Raw genomic sequence first — 22,547 nt, 5'->3', positions numbered from 1 at the left:
TGCACAGTGGTCCTACACTCCCATCATCAATACAAGATCTTGGTGGAAAAAAAAACTGTTACGTAATGTAAGTTTTTATTCAGTTGTTAGTTTGGTGTTGTTTCTTCTCTGAGTTTACTTTGAAATGCACAGGTTAACAGTTAGACTGGATAAAGGTCTGGCTATTAAACTTATTTTAGATAGAAGCATGCAAGGCATGACACAAACTCACCTACTCTGAGCTTGCATCTTTCTTCAGCAGATCCTTTCTCTACACTCCGACAATCACTATGTTAGAAGTTAATCTTTAACCCTTAACTTTTATGGCTCATTTGTGTATTTCATTGACAAGTCCTTCTTACTACCAGATTTCAACTTGAAACATAGCCTCAATTTGTCTGCTCGAAAATTTTCTTTTAAAGATTAGGGAAAAGAAGGGATTGGAATACCTTTACCACTACCTTGTGATGGTTGATACTGACTATACAGATTGAGACAAAATCAGAAGATAGGACTACATAATATTTAATTTTTTAGAACCTTTGTACTAAATATTAATAAACACAGCTTCTATGCCTATCAATATTTTTTATTTAAATGTAATGTTTATGGGCTAAACAAGCTTATAACACGAAACTTCAAGGGAACTGCTAAACAACTAAATTAAAACCAAATTCGTATTAGAACAAATCAGCAAACCCCATAACTGTTATAACTAAAGTTTTAATTTTTTAAATATATTAAGATTACCTTTATAGCATTCTTGCCATTCATTGTTAGTTCACAACAATTCTCACTATAGAAGTAACTTGATTTGCCTATGTATATTTATTCTCATTCTACAGCTAAAGAACTGATATTAAGTATTATAAATTAAACAAGACTACAAAATCATAAGATTAAAGATAGTGTTCGTTTTACTGTGGCACAGTGAGTTCTGCTTTTTACTCTAGCAAAAGTCTGATCTCTACTTTGACAGCACATGCCAGAATTATCAGTAACTAAAATACATTCATGCTAGATACTTTAATTATAGTGTGAATGCATAGGGGGGAAAGGTACAGTGTGGCATCTAATTCAGAGAATGTGAAATTTTAACTGAACCCAGTGACATCCTCTCTAATCTAATATCTAAAATCTAATCTAATATATATAATATTTGTAATACTAATATAAACACTCATAAAACTTCATAAAATAAAATTCTCTCACCAAACTTCATCACAGTTGAAGGGCAGTCACTTCGCAGAGTTGATACAGTGCCACCCACTGTCAGAAGTAGACCAACTGATTTGCTAAACCTAAGAAGTACAAAGAAAGAACTTAGATGTCATGTAATTAGGGCTGAAACTAACAATTATTTTGATAAGCAATTGATCATACGATTATATAAGACCGGGTCTTATATAAATTTTTGCTCTAAAACACGCGGTAGACCTGATTATCGGGGGATGTCTTATATTTCAACCTGATACAACCTGTACTCTAATCATTTGATTACTGTACCACCTACAAAGACCCCCGCTTGGGTTTTTACAAATACTTATAATTATATTTTATATTACGGGTGTTATATTTTAATTACTATAATTATTATTAGATTATTAATTTTAATATTTTATAAATCAATACATCGTGTGTTGCAACAGACCTACAGGTACTACCGGCTGATAATCTTAACTACGGCTTATTTTGGGGTAGTTGTTGCAGCCCTACATGTGATACATCAAAAGATCTGATGTCCTTGAACCAGTTCACTAAAATAACTGATCTGCCAGTCATAAAAACTCAACAATTTTGTTTTTTAAACCATTATGTCAAGCCATAACCCAGATATACACCACAGTTTTTTTCGAAGATGATCTACTTATCCACTATTATCCACATATTATTATTGATTACTTCTAAAAGAGAGACCAAATGAACATTCCTAAATGTTGTAACTTTAAAATAGTTTGATGGTTTGGCACCTTGTCTGTGTTTAAATGAAATGTTGTTGGTGGGCAAAATGATGTATGATTGCATCAACAAGTAAAATGTAAAATATGTCCATCAATTTAGTCCTCTGTAAGAACATGACCTAGATCGTCCTTTGACATACATAGTTAAACAAGCTACTTTGGTTTGTTAAAGCAATATAAATTTGTCTTTTTAGCTACAATGCAAGCAAAGCCTGTTAAATTCTTAGTTAGATCACTGATAGCATAGTTAGTAACATGAGAAATGAATAGATACACGTTATCTCTACTAACTGGCAGCAACCACATCTGTCTGTCAATTTGTACAGGTGTTCAGTTTAAAATTATGCTGTAAATAGAAATGTGTTAATGACAATTCTGACAGCAAACAACACATTGAAACATTTCACTAGACAAATTCTGGCCTGCCCATAAAAACTATGTTTCGTGACCAGGAGGCTTGGCTAATGCCAAAGTTACATATACATTTATTGAAGATCTACCAAAAATCAGTGTGGCTTCATAACAGAATCATTTTTAAGAAATCTGTCGTTTGAATAGATTTTATTTTTTCCATTAAATATAAACTTTCTTTTCGGCTTCTCCCGTTAGGGGTCGCCACAGCGGATCCTCCGCACGTTTGATTTGGCACATGTTTTACGCTGGATGCCCTTCCTAACGCAACCCTCCCCAATTTATCCGGGCTTGGGACCGGCACTAAGAGTGGCTGGGGATGGTTCCCTGACCGGGAATCGAACCCGGGTCGCAGCCGTGGGAGCGCTGCATCTTAACCACTAGACCACCAGGGGACCCTTTTCCATTAAACATAGAGGGGCCAAAATGAATCTCAATTCAGGCTTAAATAAATAAACTACAGAAAATATAAATAAATCATATATTTAATTTTCATCTAGCATGCAAAATCTGCAGTGCAATGGGATATTTTTTCAAATTTGCAAAAATGCATCATTATATACATCAAAAAGTATGGTAATAAATCCATTAATAAATGAATATGCTTTACTTATTTATATAGTTTTATTTAACAGATATTGATTGACAACGCTGAGTCCAGCAAGGTTTAATTTAGAATACAACAGGCCTATAGAAGGAATATAGGAGATACACTCATTTTTCCACAGTCTGATGGTATGTCAAATAATTACTTAATATAATTTAAAATGTGTCTTAATAATAATAATTTCAGATTGCCACATTAAAAACCATACACCGACATCAGTTACTGCACAAAAAGAAAAAATATACAGTATCCCACAAAAGTGAGTACACCCCTCACATTTTAGCAACCATTTTAGTATATCTTCAAAAAGGGTCAATACTATAGAAATAAAACTTGGATATATTTTAGAGTAGTCAATGTGCAGCTTCCTCTGGAAATAACTCAACATACAGCCATTATTGTCTAAATAAGCTTGCAACAAAAGGGAGTTCGCCCTAAGTGATAGCAGCTGTATGTCATGTATCCATGTAAAGCCACATGTCCTATTCATCATGTTCATGTATTTGCCTGCTTAACAGGACTATACAGACTTGTGTATCTTGTGTTAGAGCAGTTACAATTTGGTGCATTAAGTACAATTCTCTCATACTGAAGAAGAAGAAGAAGAGAGCTTTTAGGTCTGATAACAGGGATAAACTAAAAAGGATACAACGGGAAATGAGGGCGAGACTGAGGGAGTGCAAGGACAAGGACTTGTATCGGAAAAAAACTGGAAAGTAAACTTCAGCAAAACAATTAGGGATGTGTGGACGGGAATGAAACAGATCACCGGCTTTAACATTAAAGACCGTTCCACACAGGGCACTTATTGAACTGTACAATGACTCACCTCCCTGTAACAAATGATAATTACAATTTATATACATATCCCATTATATATTTGTCAATATCAGCGGTGCACACACTTTTTCAGCATGCGAGCTACTTAAATTACCAAGTCAAAATTATCTACGTATTTTTCGGACTCTAAGCCGCTACTTTTTCCCATGTTTTGAACCCAGCTGACATAACAGTAGACCAGTGAAATTTCCGAACAAAAAAAAAAACCTCACGTGATAAGCGGAGGTGGAGGGAAAACTCGTTTTTTACTATCACTCCTGTACACTACGTATCCCTAAACTTTAAAATGTTAACTTTTTCTTTGCTTATCTTAATTTTTGTCACATTCGCTTTCTGGCTTCGTTTGCCATCTAGCAGCGGCGTCTCGAGCTCATACCTTAATTTTTTGCTCGTGTAACAAAGCAAAAAAAATCGACCAAGTGACCGCTCCTACCTCAGAAAACGCGTACATAAATGCACTCGTAGGTCAAGGTACCCCTGTAGTTGTGAAAGTAAGGAGGAAGACAGTGAACAATGACTTACTTGGTAGGCTACTGTTTAGATACAAGCCATTGTAATGCGTTGAGTCTGGGTCAAGGGAGAGCTCACTAACTCCAGTTGCAACAGAAATCATAAGCACAGACAGGTTTCCAAAACTCATGCTTTTTTATTTTTCTTGGCAACAGCATTTTGGGTTAGTCAAAGAAAGTTGAGCATCAGAAAATAATAAGGACATAATCCTCAGTCTTACACAAGCGCAGCAATACCGGAAAATGCAGTGGCAGGCTATTCCCAAAATACCGCTATGCTCCTAATAGAAGCGCAACATATTGCATTTAGTGTCTTTCGTTAAAGCCTGTGTAAAGTTCATTAGTTTCAGTGTAGACACCTGCGGCTTATAGACAGGTACGGCTTATTTATGATAAAAATAAAAATCTTTGTAAAATTCAGTGGGTGCGGCTTATATAAGGGTGCGCTTTATAGTCCGGAAATTACGGTACCTACTATAAAAATGCATAAATAAACTTTTTTTTAATGTCATGCGATCTACCCACACTACCTTTGCAATCAACTGGTAGATCGCGATCGACGTAATGAATAAATAAATATGATATTGACCCAAGTTACAATTATTTACTTACATTCTGCTTTTTTTTTTTTTTTTTAAAGAACAGTAAATCTATGCTGCTATAAGCTGCACATTGACTACTCTAAAATATATCTAAGTTTTAATTTCTATATTATTGTCCCTTGAGAAGATATACCAAAATGTTTGCTGAAATGTGAGGGTGTACTCACTTATTTAGATACTGTAAATCAGTGGTCCCCAACCACTGATCCATGGTTCAATTTGTATCGGGGCAGAACAGAAAGAAAACATAACTTACATTATTTCCGTTTTATTAATTATCTGATTCTAAATTATTTTTTATTTTTTAAAATTACCGGATTCTCTCCACCACATCTGTCTATGACTCACTCTTGATGCATGTCAAGATGCTTGCCTCGGTCACATGTCTTACCTACATCCGCTACCTTTTGAAAGGGGCTGGTCCCGGCCGATAACACATAATACACACAGTGGATTTATGTTCATTATTATATTTAGAAAATACCATTTGTTTTTATGCTGGTCGTATCATTTTAATTTGTTGTATATATCCGCCACACCTTAAGGGCTGGTCTGTGAAAATATTTTCTGACATTAAACTGGTCCGTGGCACAAAACAGTTTGGGGACCGCTGCTTTAAATTACAAACTCAAAGTTATGATGGTGCAAATGCAAGAAAGTGAAGTTTGTGCATTTATAGTGTGCAGTATGCAATATAAACATTATAGAAAAGGCTGATAGGTGGATCAAAGAGGTTGATAGGGTAAATTCCCATTGAAAAGAGGTATATGTGTGTATTTGCAGAGGTAGTCTGTAATCAATGTTGATATTTGCACTGTAAGTGTGTGTGTGTGTGTGTGTAGAAAATATGGGGTAGTAGACATCTCTAAGTACGAGAGGGTCATCTGTGTTGTGGCTGTTTGTCAGAAATGAATTTTAATACTCCCACAGTGCCTACTTGATGGTAGTAGTGTTTAAAGGTGTGCTGGGGGTAACTATTGTCTTTACCCCCACTGTAGAGCCTTGATTATTTGCTGTGCAACTTTTAAACCAGACTCTGATGGACCTGGTAAAGACACTCAATTATCAATAGTTATCAATTTGATAACTAACCATGTAAATAACATGCTCATGGTTGTTTGCTGTTTTGCTTGCATTATAGCCAAGTAACCTGAAATATGAAGAAGAAACTAGAGTACTCAACAAGGCTAAACTGTGGTGTCCAGCTAGCTGGGACAACTCAGACAATTTGCCACTTGAATTTCCTTAGATCAATTGGACTGAAACACTGAGAAAACTGGAAAACTAAGGTTGCATAGTTTGAGACTGCAACGGTTAATGGAAGTTAAATTATATAATATAATTATATAATAATTAAATGTATAAAAAGACCTAAAGGACAAAGACAACAAAGCACTAGTTCCCATTTCAGGATAGGCCTCGAGAATACAATTAATGCTCAGGTAGAGTGGAAAAGAGGACTTGTTGTATCTGTACTAGTACAAACCCGATTCCAAAAAAGTTGGGACACTGTACAAATTGAAAAAAGAATGTAATAATTTACCAATCTCATAAACATATATATTTTTTCACAATAGAATACAGATAACATATCAAATGTTGAAAGTGAGACATTTTGAAATGTCATGCCAAATATTGGCTCATTTTGGATTTCATGAGAGCTACACATTCCAAAAAAGTTGGGACAGAAAGGTAAATGTACATATAAGGAACAGCTGGAGGACCAATTTGCAACTTATAAGGTCAATTGGCAACATGATTGGGTATAAAAAAAAAGCCTCTCACAGTGGCAGTGTCTCTCTGAGACAAGTCAAGATGGGCAGAGGATCACCAATTCCCCCAATTCCCTTACGCAATCTCTGTGCGTAAGGGTCAAGGCAGGAAAACCATACTGGATGGAAATCACAACATGGGCTCAGGAATACTTACAGAAAACATTGTCGATGAACACAATCCACCGTGCCATTCACCGTGCCGGCTAAAACTCTAAAAGGTCAAAAAATATCTAAACATTATGCAGAAGCGCAGGGGTTTTCTCTTGGCCAAGTTTCATTTACAATGGACTGTGGAAAAGTGGAAAACTGTTCTGTGGTCAGACGAATCAAAATTTTAAGTTATTTTTGGAGAACTGGGACGCCATGTCATCCGGATTAAAGAGGACAACCCAAGTAGTTATCAGCGCTCAGTTCAGAAGCCTGCATCTCTGATGGTATGGGGTTGCATGAGTGCGTGTGGCATGGGCAGCTTACACATCTGGAAAGCTTACACATTTATCACTACTGCTATGCAGATGACACTCAACTAATCTTTTTTTTCCCCTCCATCAGATACCACAGCTTTCGCTCGGATATCAGCATGCTTGACAGACATATCTTCATGGATAAGTGCTCACCAACTAAAACTCAACCCCAGCAAAACCGAACTGCTGGTCATCCCAGGTGATTCATCTCCAGGTCAAGATCTCCAAATAACAGTTCATGACTCTCTGCTCTCCCCTTCAGCCACTGCTCGTAACCTTGGGGTAACTATGGACAATGAACTGTCCTTCTTCCCACATGTCGCTAATGTTGCTTGTTCTTGTCGATTTTTTTCTCTATAACATCCGAAGGATTCTACTATTTCTGTCCATACAGGCTGCCCAGGTGCTTGTTCAGCCTCTTGTCATTTCAAGACTTGACTACTGCAACTCTCTGGTGGCAGGTCTTCCCCTAAATGCTATTCGTCCACTGCAAATTATCCAAAACGCAGCTGCACGACTTGTGTTCAATCAGCCCAAGTTCTCCCACACCACCCCATTGCTGCGCTCCCTTCACTGGCTTCCAGTAGCTGCACGTATCAGATTCAAAACACTGATGCTTGCCTACAAGGCCAAAAATGGACCAGCACCATCTTCTGCTAAATGCCGCAAATGTAAATGTAAATGAAAGGCACCATCAATACTAAAAGGTATATCCAAGTTCTAGAACAATATTGGCTCCTATCCAGACGTCGTCTCTTTCACGGAAGACCTTGCATTTTCCAACATGACAATGCCAAACCACATACTGCATCAATTACAACATCATGGCTGCGTAAAAGAAGGATCCAGGTACTGAAAAAGCCAGCCTGCAGTCCAGATCTTTCACCCATAGAAAACATTTGGCGCATCATAAAGAGGAAGATGCGACAGAGATGACCTAAGACAGTTAAGCAACTAGAAGCCTGTATTAGACAAAAATGGGACAACATTCCTATTCCTAAACTTGAGCAACTTGTCTCCTCAGTCCCCAGATAAATAATAAATGCCATCAGTGCCTATGCTCCACAAGTTGGCTGTAAGATGGATGAGAAAGAAAAATTATGAAGTGAGATAGATGAAGTGGTAGAAGGTTTACCTAGGAATGAAAGATGGGTGAATGGGGCAGATTTAAATTGGCATGTAGGTGAAGAGAACAGAGGGGATGAGAAGCTGATAATAGGTATAGCTTTAAGGAGAGGTTTGTGGAAGGGCAGATGGTGGTAGATTTTGCTAAAAGGAGGAAAATGGCATTAAGAAGAAGGTGGATCATAGGGTGATGTATAAGGAGGAAGGTGCACACAGGTGGACTATGTTCTATGTAGAATGATGCAACCTGAAGGAGATTGGAGACTGTAAGGTGTTGGCAGGGAACAGTGTATCTAGACAGCATCAGATGGTGGTCTGTAGAATGGCTTTGGAGCTCAAGAAGAAGAGGAGGAGAGTGAGGACTGAAAGAAGAACAAGATGGTGGAAACTGAAGGAGGAAGACTGTAGTGTGAGATTCAGGGAAGAGGTCAGACAGTGGCTCGGTGGCCGGTTGATTGGGCAACTACTGCAAAAGTGCTATGGGAAGACTAGAAAGGTACTAAGTGAAACTTCTGTAAATAGGAAGACAAAGGCGTGGTGGTGGAATGAGGAAGCGCAATAGAGCATAAGGAGAAAGAGGTTGGTAAAATAGAATTGGGATCAGCAGAGTGATGAGAAAAGTAGGCAGGAGTACAAGGAGATGCGGCAGCAGGTGAAGAGGGATGTGGCGAAAGCCAAGGAAAAAGTATATGAGAAGCTGTATGAGAAGTTGGGCACTAAGGAAGGAGAAAATAATTCATACCGATTGACCAGGCAGAGGGATCGAGCTTGGAAAGGATGTGCTGCAAGTTCGAGCAATAAAGGATGGAGATGGAAATGTGTTGACTAATGAGGAGTGTGTTGAGAAGATGGAGGGAGTATTTTGAGCAGCTGATAAATGAGGAAAATGAGAGAGAGCAAAGGTTGGATGATATATAGATGGTCAAGCAGAAAGTGGATTGGATTAGTCAGGAGAAAGTTAGAGCAGCTATTGAGAGGATAAAGAGTGGAAAGCCGGTTGGACCAGATTACATACTAGTAGAAGCATGGAGATGTTTAGGAGAGATGGCAGTGGAGTTTTTAAAGATTGTTTAACAATATTTTGGAAGGTATTTTTTTGTTACATCTAGATTAGACTACTGTAAACTTTACTGTCTGGGTTTCGAGTAAGTGCATAAATAAGCTTCAGTTAGTTCAAAATACAGCAGCAAGAGTCCTCACTAGATCTAGAAAATAGGACCACATCACCCCTGTTTTAAATCTACACTGGCTCCCAATCAAATCTCCCATTGATTATAAAATACTAGTACTGGCGTATAAAGCACTTAACGGTCTTGCACAGCAGTATCTAAGTAAACGTCTGTACCAGTATGATCCTCCATGCCTACTTCGATCAAAAGGTGCAGACTGTTGGTACCTCAAATAATGAAAACTACAGCAGGGGCAGATCTTTCTCTTATAAAGCCCCACAGTTATGGAACAGCCTTCCAATCAGTGTTTGGGACTCAGACACAGTCTCAGTTGTCCAGGCCTGCCTCTGGATAGTGTTCGACTGGAGGCCACTCTGTGCAGCTTGGGACAGTTTCTCATCAACGCCTTGGGTGAAAGAGATTAAAGGGGAGCGGAAGCCTGAGGAATGGAGAAGGAGTGTGCTGGTACCGATTTTTCAGAATAAGGGATATGTTCAGACCTGCAGTAAATACAGGGGAATAAAATTGATCAGTCACATCATGAAGTTATGGGAAAGAGTAGTGGAAGCCAGGCTGAGAGAAGAGATGACCATCTGTGACCATCAGCAACAGTATGGTTTAATGCCAAGGAAAAGCAATACAGATTTGAAAAGGTTTATGGAGAAGTAAAGCATTGTGAGAGTTGCATTGTGTGTTTGTGGATCTAGAAACAGCTTACCACAGGGTGCCGTGAGAGAAGTTGTGGTATGGTATGAGGAAGTCAGGTGTGGAGAAAAAAATTGTGTAAAGATGGTGCAGGACATGTATGAGGACAGTCTGACAGCAGTGAAGTGTGCAGTAGGAATAACAGACTGGTTCAAGGTGGAGGTTAGACTGCATCAAGGATTGGCTCTGAGCCCTTTCCTGTTTGCAGTGGTCAAGGACAGCTTGACGGACCAGGTCAGACAGGAGTCTCCATGGACTATGATGTTTGAAGATGATATTGTTATTTGTGGTGAGAGTAGGGAGCAGGTTGAGAAGAGCCTGGAGAGGTGGAGGTACACGCTAGAGAGAAGAGGAATAAAAGTCAGTAGGAGTAAGACAAAGTACACGTCTGTGAAAGAGGGAAAGCAATGGAGTGGTTGCAGTTGCAGGGATAAGAGGTGGTGAAGGTGGATGAGTTTAGGTCACATTCACATCCCAGTCATTAGCCTGTTTAAACAGCATATGTAGATTAAAACACAGTCACTGAAACAGAAGAAGCTGTGAAAGGGGCTTAAAACTGTGTGAGGAACAGACAAGCTCTCCAAGGTGAGGCTGTGGAAGTCAGTTTCATGTCACAGGTCATAAACCTTGGCAAGATTAAGCATAGCAACAAGATTCAAGGAATAAGACAAATGATAAAACAAAACATACTGCATCAGCAAGGTCTCTCCCAGGCAAAGATTTCAAATTAAACTGAGGTTTCAAGCTGTTCTATTTAAGCTATTTTGGGAAAGCCCCAAAAAACAGAATTTTTAGCACAATAGATGCATTGGTCAGCCAAGGAAACTTAATGTAGTGGATTAAAGAAACAATGTGCATAATTTAGCATCAGAAGATGTACAGCAGTGCAATCAGCAAAGAACCAGCAGAAACCAGTGGGACCCATCTAGTGTCTGAAGAAAGTATGGCCAGAGTTGGTCTTAATGGAAGAAATGTGGCCAAAAAGACACACCTCCAACATGGAAACAATGCTAAGCGGCTCAACTATGCATGAAAACATTGGAACTGGGGTGCAAAAAAATGGCAGCAATTGCTCCAGACTGATGAGTCAAAATCTGAAATATTTGGCTGCAGCAGGAGGCAACCTGTTCACCAGATGGCTGGACAATACTGCATTTTTGCAAATTGAGTTGGAGATTAGTTCGGGATAATGGTGTCCTCAATGCTAAGAAATACAGGCAGATACTTATTCATAATGCAATACCATCTGGGAGGGGTCTGATAGGCCCCAAATGTATTCTGCAGCAGTATAATGACCATAGACATAAAGTCAATGACAACTTTCTTTAGCACAGAGAAAAATAAAAGTCTTGAAAGTAATAGTTATGGCCACCATAGAGTTCTGATCTCAAAATAATCAAGTCAGTAATCTTCCATCCACAGAAGATCTTGAGTTAGTTGTCCAAATGTTTGGAATAACCTACCTGCTGTGCATTTTTTGGCTAAAATGTTTACATAATAATAATAAATACTAAAATTATTGAAATACATTTAAATTTATAAGAAAAAAAAACCTTAAATATCACATGCACATAAGTATTCAGACTAGGGCTAATAATCTAATTGCGATTGCAATTTAATATGCAATTATTTTTAAGCTTTTTTTGTTCAGTATTATTCAAACAAGACAAGCAATAATATGATTTTATAGTATACTAGTAATAATATGAGAAAAACAATATTAGATAGATTAAACATAAGTTTATTTTCTGTAGGCCAGGCCTATATGTGTCAGGGAACCACCGGCCACACCTTCCCTCAACACACAGCACGCTCCAGCACCTCTCCCACGTAGTAACTACCTGCACCTGGTTCCAATCATGCCCTCACTTTCTGGCACACATCGTCCGTTCTACAGTTCACTCTGGAGAGCACTCGTGAACTAACCTTTTTAGAACTCTGCCCGTTCTATGGCCTTTGCCTGTTTTACGGATTATAGCCGTTTCCCGGTACAGCTGCTTTCTTGTCAGGGATCCTCCTGCCACACCCCCTCCGCGGCTTTCTCTTAGCCGCTCCTTAGCCGCTAATCGGCAAAACCTGTCACTCGGTACCGGTTCCCCGCTGGTTCCTTCTCCTGGTTTCGACTCTAAGGATTCCACTCCTTATCAGAACTATCCCCGCGTCACGGATCCTACTCGCTTTACGGCCTATACCCGCATTACTGTTCGTAACGCTCCCAATCCTGTGTTTGTGTGCTGAAAGTTAAATAAAACATGATTGAGTTACTTCCGCTTCCTCTGCGTGGTCACGGGCCTGACTATTCTATACCAAGACCATTAAACCTCGTGTTACTTCGGGTTCCGTCTACCTGAATCCAGCCTGACAATGTTACAATGAAATTAGGTATGCATAAACTGATATGAATGACTTTTATTTAATAACTACAATTAAAACTATAGAAGTATATTAAATAATTTGTTAAACTGTCATGTCAATTTGTTGTTGAGCCTTGTGAGAATGTAATAATAATTATAATATAAAGCACTGACAAATAAGCCTGGTGTAAACATTAATGTGGAAGTCAGTAACAAATCACACAAACCAGAGTGTAGATTGCAGAAATCTCAAAACAATTCTGTGCCTTTCCCACACACTATGTAGGTAATTCAAAATCACTGTAATAAACATATGTAAGCATGTGGATTGCACTTTTTAAACAGTCTGTGAACTTCTTTAACTGTCTGTGACAGTCTTTAAATAAATAAAAAATATAGATTACTGATCTCCAGCCAGTAACATAACACATGAAATGCAGAAAAATTATTAACAAATATGTGCCTGGATCTCTTTAAAAATCCGTTGTACACTTGACCACATTATGTGTAGCAGCGAAAAACTCCATTCACATTTCTTGTGTAGCTCCAGGATGAAAACCTGGCTAAAATATAGGCCGAAGGGCATGCTGTACCACTTATCCAGAGTATAATCTTATCACACCGTACTGAGCAGCATCATATCTTTCACGTTACTGCTGGAGTTATTTACATGTGCTGTTTTGAAATACGTTCATATGGAGTTATGCTTTCAAACATTTTTTGTCAGTTATCCCTGTCTAGTGCTATTTGGCTTACATGACTTTGTGGTGTTTAAGTGCTAAATCAGGTTAGCAGTGTTGCCCAGTGATGTTGCAACAAGTTTCATTTCTATAGTATTGTCCCTAAGAACTTTTTGTCAGATACTGTATATTCAAATTTCCACGTGGCCTGTTTTAAGGTGTGACTGTGATGGTTATACTAGGGTGCTAGTTTTCTTCTCATAATTTTTTTTTTTAAGTGAGCTACATTTATCTATAGTGATGTGGAATCCTACAAAATTCTGTAGCCTAATCAAGCTTTATGGGGTCAAGCAGTGATTTAATCATTGCCGAATTATTGATAAAACTTGGCGCAGTAGCTGACATGAATGTACGCTTAACACGGACTGTGGGAACGTAAAATTTACTATATTTTTTAGGAGATGAACTGCAATAACTATAGAATCATGACTATATTTTTTTGTATTTAATCCAACTGTTAGTATTAAATCAAGAAATTGTCCACCACTATGAGTGGGTCCTATTACATTCTAATTTATTACTACTAAATCTAGAATTAACACAACTGCTGCTGATTATCAAAATAAATTTGCTTGGGAGCATTACTCAAATCAGAAATTCAATTCTCAATACATACGGTATATTCATTTACTTGATTGTGTACAACTGTCTGCTGTTTTCTACATTATTAATTGTTTGTCATGTTAATCTAAATATATTATACTTGCTCTCACCTGAATAGTCTTATATATAATATAGTCTTAATATCTAGGCATGAGTTAATTGCATAATCGCTGTTCATTTGCATTGTTCATTGCATGAGGTCATAGGCATAAGTCATTAAATGCACAATGGTGAAACCAGTTGTCAAGCTTATCTTTTTCACATTTCTATTAAACTTTTTTTTTTTTTTTAAATGTGTCTTGAAATGATAAATTGTGCAGATGAATATTTTATTTCACTAATGAAGGGCGTGTATAGCATCAGATCAACCAATGATCAACTAATTCTCTTAAATTGGTAAGCATATACAGAGCAAACGGACAGAGCAAAACACAGTTGTATAACAGTAAAATAGGTGAACAATTAGTAAATGAATATAGTTAAATGTCAGGAATAAGGATAAGGAGGCATGCTGGAAGTGTTAATGAGGCAAAATAGAGGAAGCTGAAGACACATTTCAGGTGAAATTAGAGCCACTATTGTGGACCAGGTTGTCAATCATGTCCAAGGTGGGTCGGAGGGAACAGCCAAATATTGGAAGATCAACAGTGTCTTCATAACAGGTATGAAATAAAGGCAGGCCGATCAATTGGGCTGATTTTTGGCTTTTTTTATTTAATTGGCATCGGCCGATTGAGCTGCAAATTAGGCAGATTATTATATTAGACTAATACACCATACCACACATGTACAGTATGTTCTGCGCTTGCACAACACAACTAAGGCTGCAACTAACGTTTATTTTGATAATTGATTAATCAGACGATTATATTTTTCACAGATTGCAAGGTACAGTTTTCTTTGTTGCATTTATTATAAAAATGTTTTAATGGCTTACATTTAATATATAATTCTACCAAGCATGGATGACTTGGGACGCACACTTTATCCTGCAGCCGGTTGACCCGGTACTGTCTGCCATTTTCAAGTGGCTGTGTTATCTTACAGTCACGCAAACCCCGTAACTTGATCAACCCAGCCATTCGATGACAACTAATTTCATTATCGATTAGTTGTTGCAGCCATAAACATAACACTCCCATACCAGCAGGTGGCAGTAATGTGATTTGCATACAAACAGGCAAACCGGAAAAGCTAAAACTGTGAATATATAAAGTTAACAGCCTTTACACCTGCCTCCATCACTACTAACATATTCCTGTAGCTTTTTGCAATCATGTCTGTTAAGTTGCAAAGACAAGCACTATAATGACAAGCATGTTTCATTTTTTTTTCTCATGTGCTAATTCACTAAGCTAAATAGCTAATCGGAGTTCTCTTTCTCACTGACAAGTTCTGCTGCTGTTTAACACAAAGAATCAGCCAAAAAACAGCTGACGCTGTCTGACCAAAGCCAACGGTGTGTAAAAAAACTAAAGCCAACCGAAGCTCAAAAACCCACCCGACATTTCCTGGCGGCCGACCGTCAGCCTCCTGGGCTTTAAGTTCTTATCATTCTTTTTCAATCTAGCTGTATATATTTAATTGGACAAATATGATGCTGCTATGTACAGGTTAAACATCTATGTGCATACATTAACTTATTTACATGTATACATTTGCTATGGTTGTAGGAAAAAAGTATGCAATATTTGGACCTTTAATAACAGCATCTTGTAAAATAAAATTGCATGTATTTTATATCTTATATGGTATATTTCAAGTTGTAGCATACTTCATACAGTATACGTGGTTGAGGATGGCTTCTGTCTGAACAAAAGCTGAAGACATAGTTAAAATCAAGAGCAAGAGCACCAAATTCCTTGGTGTTTATCTGGCAGACAACCTCACCTGGTCACTCAACACCCCAGCTCCATCACCAAGAAATCCCAGCAGCATCTCTACTTCCTGAGAAGGCTGAGGAAAGCCCATCTCCCTCCCCCCATCCTGACCATGTTCTACAGAGGGACCATTGAGAGCATCTTGAGCAGCTGCATCACTGCCTGTTTGGGAACTGCACCGTCTCGGACCGCAAGACCCTACAGAGGATAGTGAGGACAGCTGAGAAGATCATCGTAGTCTCTCTCCCCTAATATTATGCACATTTACACCACACGCTACATCCGCAAAGCAAACAGCATTGTGGATGACCACACACACCCGTCACACACACTTTTCACACTCCTGCTATCAGGAAAACGGTTCCGAAGCATTCGGGCCGCCACATCAAGACTGTGCAACAGTTTTTTCCCCACAAGCCATCAGGCTACTTAAAACACAGAACTGAAGGGATCTCACACACACACACACACACACACACACACACACACACACACACACACACACACACACAAATGTGTATCAAACTGTACAACCTGGACTTAACACTTAACACACAATCATCTCAATCCATTCCACCATCATCTATTTATTATTATTTATATTTGACTGTACTACACTGTTTAACTGCTGTTTTTTTGCACCTTTCACTGTATTACTGTTTACATGCCGTCTTTTGCACCTTCGACTACTATATTGTTTACATGCTTTTTTGCACCTTCGGCTTTGTTATTTATACTACACTGTTTACATGCTGTCGTCTGCACATCTTGACTGCTGCTGTATTTTTGCACTACATTGTGTTCTTATATTCACTATATAATAGTTTTGTATGTATAGTTTTTACAGTTCACAGTACTGTATAACCAAGTATACAGTAGGTTTACTGGTCGGCGCTATCTTGGTTTTGTGTCTTGTCTTGTGTTGTCTGTCTGTACTGTTTGTACTGTACACTTTATGTAGCTTGTGTTGTAGCTTTATGTTATTGTTTAGTGTAGCACCAGGGTTCTGGAGGAACGTTGTCTCGTTTTTACTGTGTACTGTGTACCACTGTGTATAGTAGAAATGACAATAAAAGCCTCTTGACTTGACTTGACTTATGCCATACAGAAGAAATTCAGCCTTGTGCATTTTCAATTATTGTATTCCAAACCATAGTTTACTGACAACATGAATAAACAGTTTGACTATCTTGTTTGTAAAGAATGACAAAAGGACTTGTCATTCTGATGGCAATGATTTGATCATTGACACAAATACTTACGTTTGAGAGGTGAACTAAAAATATTGAGAAAAGTGCAGGCGTTTGCAGGTAATCCAATGTGTTTGTACTAATTGCTTTAAGAAATACACTTACTGGTTTGTAAATATAATGAATGATTCAAAAATTGCTCTACTGAGGAAAAACTGTAGTCACTGACAATTAATTATTTGTCTAAAGAAGTATCTAGGTTTTAAATTAAATCTGTAAATTCTGCAATGAAATAAGAATAGGGCCTGGGAGACTATAAATAATAATCTAACTGACTGAGTAAACTTATTTATGGGAGCTACACGTGTTCATTTGGTTTAAAGAACTTCAAAAGTGTTACATTTATGATTAGTTTTAATGTGATGTTTTGATTATTATTATTATTATTCTAAATGTGACACCACCTCCTCTGGAAATTATATGGGTTGTTGCATATAACTATATCAAGGATGACTAAATTAATTTAATGTTAAATATTTGTTTGGTTAAATACATGTTTCAGTTAAACACAGTAAATTCAACTCCTGTTCAGTAATAGTTTAATTTAATAACAGATTTTGGGATTTAATATTATACAATCCTATTCTTATAAAAATTGTGTTGGCTTTACATTCAATCTTATCTAATTTAATGTTAAGTTACTTAAACAAACTTAAGAATTTCTAAATGTTGGTTTCACTTAGGGAACAGATACAGTCTCAGTCCTGTTCTGAGAGCATATGCTATACTGCAAGCTCAGAGAGTGGCACCTTCCCAAGTGGGATGGATATTGTACCTCAATAACTTGGCAACAAAATTGCTCCAATTATCTATAAAGCCCACAATGTTTTCTGGAGCACCACTTAGACATTAAGTAGTTCAATCGACGACAACTTGCACTGAGCTACATTGCCACATCGCATTAGGATAAGGCCGGTGCATATTAATGCATCAGACACTGCCTTTACTAATTTAGTAGTCAGAATAATAGTCAAAATGTCAAAAGCATATATCATTAGCTCATATCTGAAAAATTCTCTTAGAGAACCTATGCTTGCCTAAAAACCAAAGATAAGTAGCTAAATTTACTGTACGTGCCTTAGAATAGTCTCCTATAATTCTCTTTTTTAGAGCTCTTTTAATGATTCTTAGTGGTTGCTTCACTGAGTACAGGGCCTGTGCTCTCTATTGGCATAGTAGGCAACTGCCTAGGGCCTCGGGTTTGGAGGCAGTGCCCGTCAGTAACCTAAAGTGTTACCATTTAAATGTAGGTCCCTGAATGCATGAGGAGACTGTAGCTAATTAAAGAAGGATTAAAGACTTAAAGAACATTCACACTATCCTGCACAGCCATGAGAACAGTTCTGAGCATATAAGCATATAAAAGAGTTTCTGTTTAAAACTGGTCAAATCAGAGATCAGCAACAGATGACCCTTTCGGAGAAGGAAAGACAGAGGTGATGAAATCTTCAAGGCTGTTAGCAATTATACAGGCTCTTGCAGAGAGGAATCTTGGATTTAGGTTCCACAGACAAACTCTATGTATCTGATAATGGTCATTTCCTTCAGGAAGTGGAGCTATTGGCAAAGTTTGATCCAGTCATACAGGAGCAACTGGCTAAAATCAGAGATGGAGGTATACACACACACTACTTGGGAAGAGACAACTGGCAAAAATCTGTCAACTGTGATCCAAGGTTGAAGAACCTTCAGATTGACTCTAAGGATTTTTTAAGTCAATCATAGGCTGTGGCTCTAACATGAAGGGCAGGTGGCAAGTTGTACAAGCCAGGCTGCTTAAAAAGACCCTAAGAACCCTGTTTGTCCCATGAGGGGCAAAACAATTCGAATGAAATATTTTGACACCTGCAGAAACTATTTAGCTTTTTTCAGGATCCACTCAGGGATGGAATATTTATATACGTGGGCCCCTTAAGTCATTGAGAAACACAAGGTGGGAGAGCAGATTACAAAGTGTTCAGGCTGTTAGATTTCAGGTTACCCAAATCAAAGAAGCACTTGTACGGCAGAGTTGGTCTGAATCTGTTTCTAAAGTGGAGACCCAAGCACTTGCTAAAGAATTGGGGTCTTATTTTTTTATTCGTTCTATTGTATGGTGTGAAATTCTGACACTTGTCAACCAGGTCAATGAGCTGCTTAAGTAATCCTCTATGCAACTGGATGTTGCTTCAAACTTGATTACTTCCACTAAAACTGCACTCGCACAGTAAATGTCTCTTGCATTTTTGCAGTACAAGCAACTGCAAAGTATCTCTCTGAAGGAAATGAGCAGAGACTGTTTTCAAATAGAAAAGACTACATAACACCAGAGAGCAGTTCTCTTCATCTCCGCTGATGAGCCTCTGACTGATGCACTATGAAACCTGGAGGCGGAAGACTTTTTAACACAGATGTGTATGTAGCACTTCATTACATTGACTAGAGATTTCAGACCATAGAAAATGTCAGGAACCTTTTGGTATCCTCTTGAATTTTAATGATGTTGCAACTATGTTAAGAAGTAAAGTGAGCAAACACTGAAGACTTTGAGAAAGCCCTTGGCAAGGAAGTACATGTAGAGGTCTCAGGAATGGAAAAAGGCAGAAGAAATCCTTAATATATTGTTAATAATCAATAACCTCAATAACTGCAGGATATATGCTTCTGGTAAAGAAATCTGAGATTAGTATACAAATCTCTGGATTGCACATAGAATAGCATACACATAGCAGTTACATAGAATTGCAGCAGCTACCAAGAGGATTTTCTTACAACTGAAGCTTGTAAAAAATTACCTGTGCTCCACAAAGAATCTAGAAAGACTAAATGGACTTGCTATTATCAGATAATGTAAAGAAGAAAAGTGTTTAGATAGATAGATAGATAGATAGATAGATAGATAGATAGATAGATAGATAGATAGATAGATAGATAGATAGATAGATAGATAGTTTTCCCCCTTCTTTATATTATGTTGCACACACTGAGGGTTTAGCCTTACCTCACGTTGGACCACCGATAACGACTTTTTAAGGTCAAGACCGGTGCCTCTTCCATCGATAAACTGCTAATTATCTTTTTGGTAACCTCTTCTATTCGTGAAACAACTTCTAGCCTGAACATGGTGAATAAAATAATTGTTTATAAAATGTATACACAACATACACAACAATAATGTGAACATCACTGGACAACAGACATTCTATTAACTTATGTTCAAAACATTACCTTGTGATACTACCGAGGTTAGTTACGGTTTCCCCATCATCTACGAGATTTTGCAACAGCTCAGCTCGTACTGTGTCCACGTCGGAAAACTGTTTATGCATGTCTCTTATAGACAAGAATAAAAATTTTATCGAATACAGCAACTTCTCAAATGTTCCCTTGGACCAGACTTTAAAATATCTGGACGGCGAGAGCTAACACCAAACACTAGATCATTTTCAGCGCAAATATTTGGACCAGGTGTAGGCCGTAAGGTGAAGCCGTTTTTCGTTTCATCCCGTTCCCATATATGGGGCACTAAATTATTTTAATTCCAATAAAAAGAGCTTTTGGTTTTGAGCGAGAAAATCAAAGTATATTTGTATAGTATAATCCTGCAGTTTATTTTTTATTAGTGTTTAAAGTCGGCAATAGTTCCTTCATCGCGTAATTATATTTTGATCATGAGTGATTCGGCTTAACGTCACGTGTAGGAAGCACAACCAATAAGGTGGCCGCTTTTGGAACGATGAATCCAAGATGTCTGCGCCCTTGTTATCAACATCGAGTAGCGAAGAAGAGGAAATTACGGTCAGACCTCATTCTAAACTCCGTAAAAAAGATTAGAAACAATGCTATATGCATCTCGCGTCCATAAAGAAGGAAGAAACGAAGGATTTTACACACACACGATGGGATACGTACATAAATAGCGTCAAACGGTGGCTTGGTTTGCATGGTGAAAATCAGAGAATAGCAGAAACATACAAACATTGTCTAGATAATTAAATTTGAAAATGTTCCCGAAGACGCTGGGTTTAATTCCACTTGCTACAAGCTACTGGCAGGCCCGTCATGGACCCAAGTTTCTTTTTAGGACAATTAGTTGTTGAGCTACTACTACTCGATGACACAGACTGGTCTTCAAGGCACGTCATACAGCATCCTGAAATTCAAGACACGTCATACAGCATCCTGAAATTCAAGACACGTCATACAGCATCCTGAAATTCAAGACACGTCATACAGCATCCTGAAATTCAAGACACGTCATACAGCATCCTGAAATTCAAGACACGTCATACAGCATCCTGAAATTCAAGACACGTCATACAGCATTCTGAAATTCAAGACACGTCACGTCATACAGCATCCTGAAATTCAAGACACGTCACGTCACGTCATACAGCATCCTGAATTCAAGACGCTCACAAAGACCAGTCTGTGTCATCCAGTAGTAATACCTCAACAACTAAATGTTCTAAAAAAAAATTAGGTCCATGTGGGGCCTGCTAGTAGCTTGTGCAGGTCCTGTGCTTCCTGCCTTGTGCATAATTTGTAAAAAAAAAAAAAAAAAAGACAAGTACATTACGGTGGCAGGCAAACGACAGAAGGACCATCTTTTACAGGCAGAAACGTTGTGTGCAGGTGGGTACACACACACACACAGGTTGTAACTTTAAAGTTTTATGCTATATGCTGGATACCATGGCTAAATTTAAATTACAATTACATAATTTATGTAATGTTTATAAATTATTTATTGTTTTGCATACTGCTACAACCAAAATACTCAAAATTGTTTAACGGTTAACCGTTTTTGTATAATATTTTTTATTTACAATCTCGTTTTGTATTGTGTCAAATATTATATTTATTTACAGGCCAGTTGCTGAAAGCTACCGAGATGAAGAAAGACACTAGCATTCTTGTGCATATTCAAGACAAAGACTGCGTCTCTCTGGAGGTGCGATACCACAAGTCCTGTTAGAGACAGTACACCAGGTTCTTGACGAAGTTTACTGCAAAAGTTACGGGGACCTCAGTAGAACAGTGACCTCAGATGGCGCTATTCTCTTTGATGGTATGGCAGTCATTCAAACCCTTCGTTCCATACCAAGTACCTTTGGAGAGCTCGCCCACACCATACTGCAGTACACAGTCAAGCTTGCTTTGAAGCACAACTGTACACAGATAGACTTTGTGATTGACCAGTATCCGGAAATGAGTATTAAAAATCTAGAACGTTCACGTAGAGCAGAGTTCCGGAAGCCGCCATCCAGCTAGATGGGCTAACCGTGTTTCGAGCCGACAGAAACGCAGCTCTGTTATGTTAATTCCAGCATACAGACCGCTCATCAGACGCTCTAAACCGGTTCTGAAACAGGTGAAAACCTGGCCAGAAGGAGCTACTTCTGCTCTTCAGGACTGTTTTGAGTGCACTGACTGGGACATGTTTAGAGAGGCTGCAACCAACGGCGATTCCATCAACTTGGAGTACACATCATCAGTGACCTGCTACATCAGCAAGTGCGTTGATTAAGTGACCATCTCCAAGACCATCACTACACGCTCCAACCAGAAGCCGTGGATGACTGCAAATATGC

General features: G+C 38.2%; 1 protein-coding gene across 12 annotated transcripts in view; it reads right to left on the bottom strand.

Moving 5' to 3' along the window:
• The window catches only part of spo11 (SPO11 initiator of meiotic double stranded breaks), a 175,046-nt gene extending 153,713 nt beyond the window's left edge, over positions 1-21,333 (bottom strand). For 11 of the 12 annotated variants that reach the window (XM_083521234.1, XM_083521232.1, XM_083521235.1 and 8 more), the window contains exons 1-3: positions 20,182-21,333; positions 19,955-20,068; positions 1,192-1,280 (exon numbers count right to left, since the gene is read on the bottom strand). In XM_083521234.1, coding sequence (XP_083377360.1) covers positions 1,192-1,280; positions 19,955-20,068; positions 20,182-20,282 — 304 coding nt within the window. In that variant the 5' untranslated portion in view covers positions 20,283-21,333. The remainder of the gene's footprint in view (positions 1-1,191; positions 1,281-19,954; positions 20,069-20,181) is intronic. The other variant, XM_083521228.1, reaches the window with a different exon arrangement.
• Positions 21,334-22,547: the final 1,214 nt, after the last annotated feature.

This window comes from Silurus aristotelis, assembly GCF_946808225.1.
Source record: "Silurus aristotelis genome assembly, chromosome: 19".
NCBI classification, from domain to species: domain Eukaryota; kingdom Metazoa; phylum Chordata; class Actinopteri; order Siluriformes; family Siluridae; genus Silurus; species Silurus aristotelis.
This window is presented reverse-complemented; position numbering and strand designations above follow the sequence as displayed.